We start from the raw sequence: 12,937 nt of genomic DNA on the forward strand, positions 1-12,937 counted from the left end.
CATGGCTGCCAAACCTCTCATCCATTCTGAATTAAAAATTTATATCTTAGCTCTAAAATATTTATGCCAAAATATGTTACTTTTCATGTATTAATATACATTATTAATCATTAATATGTTTTATTGTTTCCTGTAGAAAACAACAGCTGACTTGGCATTGTGTGGTGGTGGTGATGGTGTGTGGCCTGGTACCAGTGTGTCGCTCCTCCAGTCACTGGGAGGGGGGGGGGTCCTGGAGGTGAGAGGAGACCTGTCAACCCATCAATTATGGACTGCTGACTCCACACCACATGTTTACCTCCATACTAGATGCTTTTCACAAAATTGAGAGAAAATTTACCATTTCCATGGCTTGTAACACATTGCTCTATCATATTCCTTATTCAAAATAAAGAATGCATAATAAATGGGCGTGTCAGTGGGGAGGGGGATGTATTAGGGGGTTAGGAAGTCAGCTAGCTAGCCTTTTTTTTTTTTTTTTTTTTTTTGTCCGGCGAGTTGAATGAGAAGCTTCCAAGCCTACTGCTTCAATGGTGTGGTGGGTGGTGTGGTGGGTGGTGTGTGTGGGGTGTGGGGTGGGTGGTGTGGGGTGTGGGTGGGTGGTGTGGGGTGTGGGGTGGGTGGTGTGGGGTGGGTGGTGTGGGGTGTGTGGTGGGTGGTGTGGGGTGTGTGGTGGGTGGTGTGGGGTGTGTGAGGGATGGTGTGGGGTGTGGGGGATGGTGTGGTGGGTGTGTGGTGTGGGGTGTGGGGGATGGTGTGGGTGGTGGTGTGGGTGTGGGGGATGGTGTGGGTGGTGGTGTGGGGTGTGGGGGATGGTGTGGGTGGTGGTGTGGGGGGTGTGGGTGGTAGTGTGGGGGATGGTAGTATGGGGGGGGTGTGGGGGATGGTGGTGTGGTGGGTAGTGTGGGGGATGGGGGTGTGGGTGGTGCAGGGAATGGTGGTGTGGGTAGTGTGGGGAGCATGGGGGATGGTGGTGTGGGTAGTGTGGGGGGTGTGGGGGATGGTGATGTGGGTGGTGCTGGGGTGTGGTGGTGTGGGTAGTTTGGGGGATGTTGGTGTGGGTAATGTGGGGGATGGTGGTGTGGGTATTGTGGGGGATGGTGGTGTGGGTAGTGTGGGGGATGGTGGTGTGGGTAGTGTGGGGGATGTTGGTGTGGGTAATGTGGGGGATGGTGGTGTGGGTAGTGTGGGGGATGGTGGTGTGGGTAGTGTGGGGGATGGTGGTGGGTAGTGTGGGGGATGGTGGTGTGGGTAGTGTGGGGGATGGTGGTGTGGGTAGTGTGGGGGATGGTGGTGTGGGTAGTGTGGGGGATGGTGGTGTGGGTAATGTGGGGGATGGTGGTGTGGGTAGTGTGGGGGATGGTGGTGTGGGTAGTGTGGGGGATGGTGGTGTGGGTAGTGTGGGGGATGGTGGTGTGGGTAGTGTGGGGGATGGTGGTGTGGGTAGTGTGGGGGATGGTGTGGATGGTGTGGGGGTGTGGATGGTGGTGTGGGTAGTGTGGGGGGATGGTGTGGGTGGTGTGAGGGATCTTCTTCTCTTATCTTGAGGTTATCTTGAGATGATTTCGGGGCTTTAGTGTCCCCGCGGCCCGGTCCTCGACCAGGCCTCCACCCCCAGGAAGCAGCCCATGACAGCTGGCAAACACCCAGGTACCTATTTTACTGCTAGGTAACAGGGGCATAAGGTGAAAGAAACTCTGCCCATTGTTTCTCGCTGGCGCCTGGGATCGAACCCAGGACCACAAGATCACAAGTCCCGCGTGCTGTCCGCTCGGCTGACCGGCTCCCTAATGGTGTGGTTTGGTGGGTGGTGTGGTGGGTGGTGTGGGGGATGGTGGTGTGGGTGGTGTGAGGGATGGTGTGGGGGATGGTGTGGTGGGTGTGGCGGATAGTGTAGGGGGTGTGGGGTGGTGGTGTGGGGGGTGTGGGGTATGCTGGTGTGGGTGGTGTGGGGGGTGTTGGGTATGGTGGTGTGGGGGATGGTGTGGGTGGTGATTCCCCATCTCATATTATTATCAACACCTAAAGGGCATGAAAGATATTATAATGAAGCAGCGCACAACGAAGAAACAAACTAAAATTCAAGTTTTTGGTACGGTTTCACAGTAGGCCTACAGGACCAGCACTAGCAAGGACTCCCTTTATAAGTCAGATGCAATGTTTTCTAATGGAAATGTGTGCTGGCAAAAAAAAAAAAAAAAAAAAAAAAAAAAAAAAAAAAAAAAATTAAGAAGGTTGTTGGGGGCCAGTCGGATGGAACAAATTCCGCACTGAAATGAAGCGGCTTCGCCCCATATAGTTCGTTCAAGTGAGGACACACTGTATATATATATATATATATATATATATATATATATATTATATATATATATATATTTATTTATTTATTTATATATGGTGGTGTGGGTATATATATATATATATATATATATATAGAGAGAGAGAGAGAGAGAGAGAGAGAGAGAGAGAGAGAGAGAGAGAGAGAGAGAGAGAGAGAGAGAGAGAGAGAGAGAGAGAGAGAGAGAGAGAGATATGTCGTACCTAGTAGCCAGAATGCACTTCTCGACCTACTATGCAAAGCCCGATTTGCCTAATACTGTAGGCCGAGTGATTTTCTTTATTTTCAATACAAAATTTTCAATTAGTTTATTTGAATTATTATTATTATATTATTTTTAGAACATAAATTATTGACTTATTATTGAAATTATTATGTTACTTTAGATTAGGTTAAGGTAGGTTTGGTTAGGTTAGCCCTCAAACCGCTAGGGGCCCAAATGGAATTCACCCACAGGCGCAACAAAAAAAAAATTCAAAAAAATTCTTTCGTCTTATAGAAGTGTTCATTTTTGTTCCCTGATCACGGAAAAAATAACAAAAAAATCGTAGATGGCATATTTTAGCCGCAATAGGGTAGGGAAGTGTGGCAAAAAAGGGGCGTTGGCAGAGCCTTCGCCAGACGAGGTCTACTCCGCCCGAGCTGTCAGACGGCAGTTGCCACAAATATATTATTACCTAATTATTTCAATGTCTCTGATTTATTTTTTCTTAGTTTTTTTGCAGTAATATTATTCCATACAGTGAATTGTGGTATATTTATATTATAAAATGTGTGAACCATCGCTGTACTCAAAATTATGGTGTGCATATTAGTGATTCAATTATTATGTTCATAAAACAATAAACAAATAGTTTTGCTGTTGTTACACTATATACACAGGTTATGTATAAGTATTTACATGTTTTGTACACCATAACGAACTACTAAGTTGGTCTTGCGAGTCAAAAAGCAACGAGGAGTGACCGCCAAACACCAGCGAGCCACTCACTGCCACTCCCTCCCTCAACACCACCTCACTCACCCCCCACAATACTCTTTCTGTATTTATTCACTATACACAGACGTTATATATACGTATTTACATGTTTTGTTCACCATAACTGTACATCTAAGCTTGTATGGTGAGTAAAGGCAGAAAGACGTAGCTACTCACACAGTCAGCTGATCGGCGGCTGCCCTCAAGGCCAGACGCACTAATATTTGTCCTCCAACAATATTGTTTGTGTGTTATTACGCTATATACACACATTATATATAAGTATCTACCTGTTTTATTCACCATACCTGAACAAATAAGCTGGTATGGTGCCCAAAGATCATATTGGCCATCAGTAAACAACATGCCAAGTCGTGCAGACGACGCTCCTCCCTCACCAAAATGGCGGCTCCCAACCTACTCCTCTCGCTGTTATCTCACACTATACACACGTTATATATAAGTATCTACATTTGTGTTCACCATAGCGAACCACTAAGCTGGTATGGTAAGTGCAGTCAATAAATGGTGGCCACACACAGTCAGAAAACGACGCCACAACCCTCCCTCCCACAGCCTTACTCCTCCCTCCATGGAGCACAGCGCTAAATATCACCACAATCCTGCTATTATCAGAATCCTGGTCAGTTTTATCACAGTCAGGAGGCTTGAGTAATACTATCACTGCTAAATAATAGCAGTATCATTTATATTATGTTATTTGTAGGCGATGCTGTGGTCACAAGCTGAACAGCGGTGCTGTGAGCTCGTGCTGTGTGCGCCAGCCTTGGTGGCTTGCTCAATACTGACGCTGTAACACCCAAGAATGTTGGCCTGGATTTTTTTTCTAGGTGGCATCTGGCAACTATTGGTCGTGGCTGTATTATAGCTGCCCCTATCCCAGGCGGGGCGTTTAAATTATAGCGCTAGACACGAAATCATATATAAATGATGTGCACGGTTTCGGTTTTGTCACTGATATCACTTATATATGATATGCGCGGTTTGAGGGTTAGGTAGGGTAGGTTAGGTTCGGTTATATATCTTCATTAGTTTTAACTCAAATTAAAACAAATTAACTCATACATAATGAAATGGATAGATTTATCATTTCATACGGAAAAAAATAGAAAAATATTGAAATTCAGGAAAACTTGGCTTATTAGGCAAATTGGGCCTTGCATAGTAGGCCAAGTACTGCAATTTGGCTACTAGGTACAACACACACACACACACATCATATATATATATATATATATATATATATATATATATATATATATATATATATATATATATATATATATATATATATATGTCGTACCTAGTAGCCAGAATGCACTTCTCAGCCTACTATGCATGGCCTGATTTGCCTGATAAGCCAAGTTTTCATGAATTAATTGTTTTTCGACTACCTAACCTACCTAACCTAACCTAACCTAACTTTTTCTGCTACCTAACCTAACCTATAAAGATAGGTTAGGTTAGGTTAGGTAGGGTTGGTTAGGTTCGGTCATATATCTACGTTAGTTTTAACTCCAATAAAAAAAAATTGACTTCATACATAATGAAATGGGTAGCTTTATCATTTCATAAGAAAAAAAGTAGAGAAAATATATTAATTCAGGAAAACTTGGCTTATTAGGCAAATCGGGCCTTGCATAGTAGGCCGAAAAGTGCGTTCTGGCTACTAGGTACGACATATATATATATATATATATATATATAATATATATATATATATATATGTGTGTGTGTGTGTCGTACCTAGTAGCCAGAACACACTTCTCAGCCTACTATGAAAGGCCCGATTTGCCTAATAAGCCAAGTTTTCCTGAATTAATATATTTTCTCTAATTTTTTTCTTATGAAATGATAGAGCTACCCATTTCATTATGTTTGAGGTCAATTTTTTTTATTGGAGTTAAAATTAACGTAGATATATGACCGAACCTAACCAACCCTACCTAACCTAACCTATCATTATAGGTTAGGTTAGGTAGCCGAAAAAGTTAGGTAAGGTTAGGTTAGGTAGTTGAAAAACAATTCATGAAAACTTGGTTTTTAGGCAAATCGGCCTTGCATATTAGGCTGAGAAGTGCGATCTGGCTACTAGGTACGACATATATATATATATATATATATATATATATATATATATATATATATATATATATATATATATATATGTAGTACCTAGTAGCCAGAACGCACTTCTCGGCCTACTATGCAAGGTCCGATTTGCCTAATAGGCCGAGTGATTTTCTTTATTTTCAATAAATTCTTTCCAATTAGTTTATTGGAATTATTATAATCATATTATATTAGGAGCATAATTTATTGACTTATTGTGTTAATTTAGTTTAGGTTAAGATAAGTTAGATTAGGTTAGGTAGGGTTGGTTAGGTTCGGTCATATATCTACGTTAGTTTTAACTCAAATTTATAAAAACTAACTTATACATAGTTAAATGGACAGATTTCTAATTTCATAAGAAAAAAAAAATAGAAAATTATATAAAGTCGGGAAAACTTAGCCTATTAGGCAAGTCGGTCCTTGCATAGTAGGCCGAGTACGACGTTCTGGCTACTAGGTACAACATATATATATATATATATATATATATATATATATATATATATATATATATATATATATATATATATATATATATATATATGTCGTACTTAGTAGCCAGAACGCACTTCTCAGCCTACTATGCAAGGCCCGATTTGCCTAATAAGCCAAGTTTTCATGAATTAATTGTTTTTCGTCTACCTAACCTACCTAACCTACCCTAACCTAACTTTTTCGGCTACCTAACCTAACCTAACCTATAAAGATAGGATAGGTTAGGTTAGGTAGGGTTGGTTAGGTTTGGTCATATATCTACGTTAATTTTAACTCCAATAAAAAAAATTGACCTCATACATAATGAAATGGGTAGCTTTATCATTTCATAAGAAAAAAATTAGAGAAAATATATTAATTCAGGAAAACTTGGCTTATTAGGCAAATCGGGCCTTGCATAGTTGGCTAAAAACTGCGTTCTGGCTACTAGGTACGACATATATATATATATATATATATATATATATATATATATATATATATATATATATATATATATATATATATATATATGTCGTACCTAATAGCCAGAACGCACTTCTCAGCCTACTATTCAAGGCCCGATTTGCCTAATAAGCCAAGTTTTCATGAATTAATATATTTACTATAATTTTTTTCTTATGAAATGATAAAGCAACCCTTTTCTCTATGTATGAGGTCAATTTTTTTTTATTGGAGTTAAAATTAACGTACATATATGACCGAACCTAACCAACCCTACCTAACCTAACCTAACCTATATTTATAGGTAAGGTTAGGTTAGGTAGCCAAAAAAAGCTAGGTTAGGTTAGGTTAGGTAGGTTAGGTAGACGAAAAAACATTAATTCATTAAAACTTGGCTTATTAGGCAAATCGGGCCTTGAATAGTAGGCTGAGAAGTGCGTTCTGGCTATTAGGTACGACATATATATATATATATATATATATATATATTTTTTTTGTTAAATATGACCGAAACGGTAAGATTAATAATTCTAACACGAATTTTCTCAACATTTCTTAAGTTTCTTTTTACGGTCGATGGTAATTGAAAAATTAATTCTCCAAAATTCCTTTTTATTTCTTGTCTGACGCGACGCTTGAAGGCATTTCGTAATAACTTATTACATTTTCAAAGACTTTAGTTTACACACACACAACTGTAACCTGAAAACACTAAACAGAGTTTTACTTATGCTAACATTAAACAGCTTGTCTTATATACTCGCATTTGGGTGAGGTGATATGTTGCAACAGTTTTGCATGAGCAGTAGCATAAGTAAAACTCTGTTTAGTGCTTCAGGAGTAGAAGTAGCACTAGGACCTGGTTGTGGTGCACTGCTTGTTTGTCTTACTAAGAATCTTTCTAAATACACTTTTTTTTCCCTACACTTGCCTGTAGCGAGACATCACATTGTCATTTAAAAGGTCAATACAACAGCCTGCTACAGCTTTATCTGGGTGAGTTTTTACCTTGAGGTTACCTTGAGGTGCTTCCGGGGCTTAGCTTCCCCGCAGCCCGGTCGTCGACCAGGCCTCCTGGTTGCTGGACTGATCTACCAGGCTGTTAGACGCGGCTGCTCGCAGTCTGACGTATGAGTCACAGCCTGGTTGATCAGGTATTTCAGGTTATTCAACAAAACTTTGCAGTTCTTCCCATACTTTACACATTTTCTTAATGAGGAAGGGACATCTTCTACTGCCTCTCCTCACAACTATTTTCTTAGGTTGAACCTTACCACTGACTTTCTTGAGACCCATGGCGAGATATATAATAATTACTTTTAAGTTCAAATACCCAAAAATTCCAACAACACTGAAATTCTTCACAAAGAATTCAGGCGCAATTGTCACTAGGCAGGAGGTAATGGTAAACTGAGGGGCCGTGCCACCACGTGCTAGGTCAGCCATATGCAATATCCGAGGCAAAGTTTGTAGCCCAGTTCGGATTTTACGAAGAAATTGGGCTAGTAACCCGAAAAGCTAATAAAGAGTGGCATTCTTAAGCCGTGGTATCATTGTACATGTATTTGTGCAGTTCAGTTCTAACCAAAAGGTTTAATAACCATGGCAGAACACAAACATTTGAGTATACTGTAATTCTTTTCACCCTATGCCTCTATTCACCTAGCAGCAAATAGGTACTCAGGAGTTTGGCAACTTTTGTGGTTGCATCCTGGGAAAAAGTAACTAGTTAGCTAAGGAGAACATTGATAAACCTAACAGGCTCCCATCAACAACAATGTAAAACAAAACCATTTAACTATAATGCTAAACTTATATAAAAAGATATATTAATGTCAAAATAAATATTTCATTATATTTTTGGCATATGTATTTGTACTCATTTGTAATATATGGATTTGACAACACTTCAACAGGAACTCCATAAGTTTCTAGTGCAATATCATCATCCCCAAGTTACCTCTAACATCATTAAGTGAAGCAGGGTCTTAAAAACAACTTCAAAATTAATTTGGGAGAATGCAATATTGTCCCTTTGGTCAAGAACATCCTGTTACCAAAGGCCCTGGTTCCTGCCCTGTTGGGTATAGTGTCACTGAATTTACTATCCAAGTGTGTAGGTACTGTATGGATATATGTGTCTGTGTGTGTTTGTGTGCACGCATGCACACACACACACACGCATGTATGTGTGAATACGCAGTCTTTCATATAAAATACTATTTATTATTACTGTGTCTGTCTTAAATGCCTAATCATTTATGTCGTAACCCCAATTATAGTTGAATAGACACTGTACATTCCCTCTTGATTGTAACTGACAGGTATGGACATTATGTTCTGAGGATATGTGGTAAAAACGGAAGTCTGTGGTTATATTGCCGGAGTCTCCATTTTCCCAACTGCAGAGATTACATCATAAAAGTCGACTGATGGAGATTTTACACAACAAATGTATGAGATGGACAAACCAATTTAGGTCAAAACCTGGGAGGCCGTAAAAATGACCAATAGAGTACAGTGATGAAATTGCCTTGGAGAGATCACAAAAGAAGTCAACGTAGCACAGATGTTAAAGCAGGTAAAGTACGCCCATATTCCGCAAAATGTGCTTTATGTAATGGGATAATATGGCAGGGCAGCTACCCATAAGCCCTTGATAATGCCCAATGTTAGGAAGCTGGAGAGGCGTAGGGAACACCTACACTGAAATAACAAGCAGCTGAGAGGGGTAATTGTTGAATGATGAATCACGCTGCACATTGTTGACGTCCGATGGATGAACCTGGGTGGGGCAGACTCCTGGGGAATGCTTCAAAACCAACATCAGCATTCCTACTGTGAAGAGCAGAGGTGGCAGCATGATGGTGTGGGGCTGTTTTACGTGGTATGGGCTTGGTCCGTTGGTCGTACTGCAAGGGAACATGAATGCATGGTCCTACAGTCTGATTTTAGACATTGCAGTCCTACCTGCTCTAATGGAGTCCTATGGAGTGGGCCCTTACCTGTACAAACATGGCAGACCACCTTGCCAAATTGCTAGGCACTACCAGCAGGGATTTGACAATCATAACGCTAAAGACCCACTACGACCTATTCAGGAGTCCCAATTTCAACACTATTAAATATATCTTGGACATGCCGAAGCTCAGCTTCAAGACCCAATAAAGACGACCATTACCCATCACTGAACTAGTGCATGCTTTGAACGAGTGGAATAATATACCTGGCCAAATGAATTGACTAGATCATCAAAAAAAAAAAAAAAATTGCTGTAGTTATTAAAACTAAGAATTGAATAAAAAAATTATGAAATTGTGTGCATGTCTGCATCATTAAACATAGGCCATAGTTCTGGGCTTATATATAAATTTAACTGTTCATTTCTTTTAATATAACATTATTTTTTTATTATAATTGATTTGCATATAAAGTGTAGACATTTTTTGAGTTAGTTCATTCAAATGGATTCAAATAAATGCCTTAAATCTCAAATCAGAATAAATAGTGCATTAGAAGCCTGAATTGTGCTATACAGTATTTATGTTCTTATATTTATTGATCTTGGTGTTCACCAGTTTGTCCTACATTGAATTTATTGCAACCATTACAGGTGCTTTTATATGCCCGCCATAATATGAATAATTTATAAAAGGATCATTCTACTAAATGCTACATTAATATTAAAAAATAGGAATCCAGCTACAGAACTTTACTTAGGATTTCATAAAGCAATACAACTAATGAACTCTATTTTCAAACTATAAGCATACTAAATTTTCAGTGGGGAGTCCCGTCAACATCTTGAAGCTATGTATACTGATTTAGTGTCATACTATTTGGTCATCATTCTCAGAGTTCTTGTGTGCTTATCGGGGACCACGAACCAGAACCTGGTCCCCTCAGAGAGGTGCAGGGAGTGATGGCCCATGAACACTTTACAGTTAAAATTTGCCATCTTGCCACTGACCAGGGAAGGCACCCAGAAATGTGGACAAATCAAAACTACTGCCTGGTTGCAAAATGCCAGACTATGTCCATAAATTATCAAAAGAACTCTTCTACAAAGAAAACAAGCAAAACTTCATCCAATTAACCTCCCGCTCGTTAACTTCACCTCCCTCCCCCCATTGAGAGGAGGGGGGAACTGGCCCAGATGAGCCAGGCCACCACCAGCTAGTTCTTGACTGATGTCGTGCCTGGTCATCATCGGCTTGCTCTGGCCACAGTTTCCAGTTTTGTTGGTGTTTTGCCTTGTAAGGCTGTCCCTGAATGGACATATCTTGAGGTTATCTTGAGATGGTTTAGGGGTTTAGCGTCCCCGCGGACCGGTCCTTGACCAGGTCTCCTTTTTGTTACACATCCCCAGGAAGCAGCCCATAGCAGCTGTCTAACTCCCAGGTAACTATTTACTGCTAGGTCAATGGGGGTATCAGGGTGAAAGAAACTCTGCCCACTTTTATTTCCGCCTCCATCGGGGATCGAACCCAGAACCTGAAGACTACGAATCCGAAGCGCTGTCCACTCAGCTGTCAGGCGCCACATGTAATTACCGAAGTGTAGTTACAGGATGAGAGCTACGATCGTGGTGTCCCGTCTTCCCAGCATTCTGTCATAAAATGCTTTGAAATTACTGACAGTTTGGCCTCCACCACCACCTCACGTAAACTGTTCTAACTGTCTACCACTGTTTGCGAAAGTGAATTTTGTTATACAGTATTTCTTCGCCATCTTTGTTTAGTTAGTTTAAATCTATGACCTCTTGTTCTTGAAGTTCCAGGTCTCAGGAATTCTGCACTATAAATTTATCAATTCCTGTTATTATTTTGTACATAGTGATCAAATCGCCTCTTTTTTTTCTATCTTCTTGTTTTGGCATATTTGGTTATGTTCTCAGTTCTTACTTCATATGCCTCCCAGTCTATTGCTTTAAAGTTGAAGTCCCCCCAGTACCAACAGTCGTGATTTATCTTTATCTGCTTGTACTATAATTTCTCTCATGACCATTATGAGGCCCTCTCATTTGTTATCCAGTTCTTCCTTTGTCCATGTGTTGCTTGCTGGTTGGCTATAAGCATTTACAAATATCAGTTTATCATCCAGATTCCAGACCTGCAATGCCATTATGTCAACTTCGAGGATTGTCAAGTATTAACTCTCTTACCTTCAGGTGTACTTTCACCAGCACAGCCACTATTCCCTCTTCCTAGTTTTCTTGTCACATCTCCAAACTGAGTAGCCTTTTGGGAATACGACCTCATTTAAAATATTTTCTTCAAGTTTCGTCTCTGTTCATGCGACAATATCTGGGACCTTACGCTGAATATGTGCGCTGGCCAGGAGTTTTAAAGTTGCATGCACCTAGAGTTACCTTCCCTAGATGCTCCATAAGTACTATATGAGCTCAATTATCCAAACTATATGGGAAGGACCCCATCTGGATAAGCCCAACATCCAGATAACCCAGCATCAGTGACAAACTTTCCCAACCCATATCCACACTTCCATGCACCCCACCCTACCTTTGTTCTCCTTCCACCCACTACCCTCCCAACCCTCGTCATTACCCAATCCTTTCCCACCCTACCCATGCCAAGTTCCCATTCTCCCCCCTCCTAGCCCTCCCAATCTCCATACAACTCCACCTAACCATTGCCCTTCCACCATCCACCACCCATCAAACCCTTGTCATCACTCAATCCTCCCTCCCCTCCAGCTTTTTCTGGAAGACAGGCTGTCAGATGTTGACAGGCTAAACAGGCTGTCAGGATGCATAGGTTGCACAAAGTCTATGCCACAGACAACCAGACAAGACCACACTGGACAGACAGATGATCACACGTCTCCTTCCTGTTAAATACTCTTGCCCCCCCTCCCCTTCCCCATGCTAGCCCTTCCCAACTCGCCCATGTGTGTTAACTCCTGCTGTATAAAATGCACCTTAAATTGTGTTAAAACCTATTTTATTTTTCTTGTAAATATTTAAATGAATAAATATAAAACCAAATACTGTTTAAATGTTATGTTGTGTTATTTAAAATTTGTAACTAGCCCTCCATGGCAAAAGGAAAAAAAGTATGATTAAAACAAGAGTTGAATAATCATTTTTTTTTTACCCTCTGACCCTCCCACCCTACCGAGAACCTACCTTCAACCTGGGTAGGGTTAACGTGAGATATTGTCCATCCCTCTGGTACACAAGGAGTGACATGCGCAACTCTTCAAGTGGAAGCATTCTCTGTATGTCTACACCAATAAATGTAGACAGATGAACACATACATATACCCACACAACATTCAAAGACCCACCACACCCACAACCACATTCAGAGACTATCCACACCCACTCCAGACTCCACCACACTCACTCCAAACACCACAACACACACTCCAGCCCCTCTCCTTGCCTGCTCACTTGCCCACCTGCCCACCCTCCCTCACACCCACTCACCCTGGCTCCATCCTTCCTTCCCTCCCTGCCTCTCCCTCCCTCCTTTCCCACCTGACTTCCTTCTTCCCTGTTTGCCTGCCTGCCCACCCAGCCC

The 12,937-nt window shown here is 41.0% G+C and overlaps 1 protein-coding gene across 14 annotated transcripts in view; it reads right to left on the bottom strand.

The window, feature by feature from the left end:
• Positions 1 to 12,937, bottom strand: part of LOC123762900 (single-stranded DNA-binding protein 3) — an 871,787-nt gene that overhangs the window by 215,337 nt on the left and 643,513 nt on the right. For 2 of the 14 annotated variants that reach the window (XM_069302202.1, XM_069302200.1), the window contains one exon: positions 6,929 to 9,304. The exons of 11 other annotated variants lie outside the window; for them this stretch is intronic. In XM_069302202.1, coding sequence (XP_069158303.1) covers positions 9,143 to 9,304 — 162 coding nt within the window. In that variant the 3' untranslated portion in view covers positions 6,929 to 9,142. Of the gene's footprint in view, positions 1 to 6,927; positions 9,305 to 12,937 lie in introns of those variants that run through there. One more of the 14 variants, XM_069302197.1, reaches the window with a different exon arrangement.

Source organism: Procambarus clarkii, chromosome 47 (assembly GCF_040958095.1).
Source record: "Procambarus clarkii isolate CNS0578487 chromosome 47, FALCON_Pclarkii_2.0, whole genome shotgun sequence".
NCBI lineage: Eukaryota > Metazoa > Arthropoda > Malacostraca > Decapoda > Cambaridae > Procambarus > Procambarus clarkii.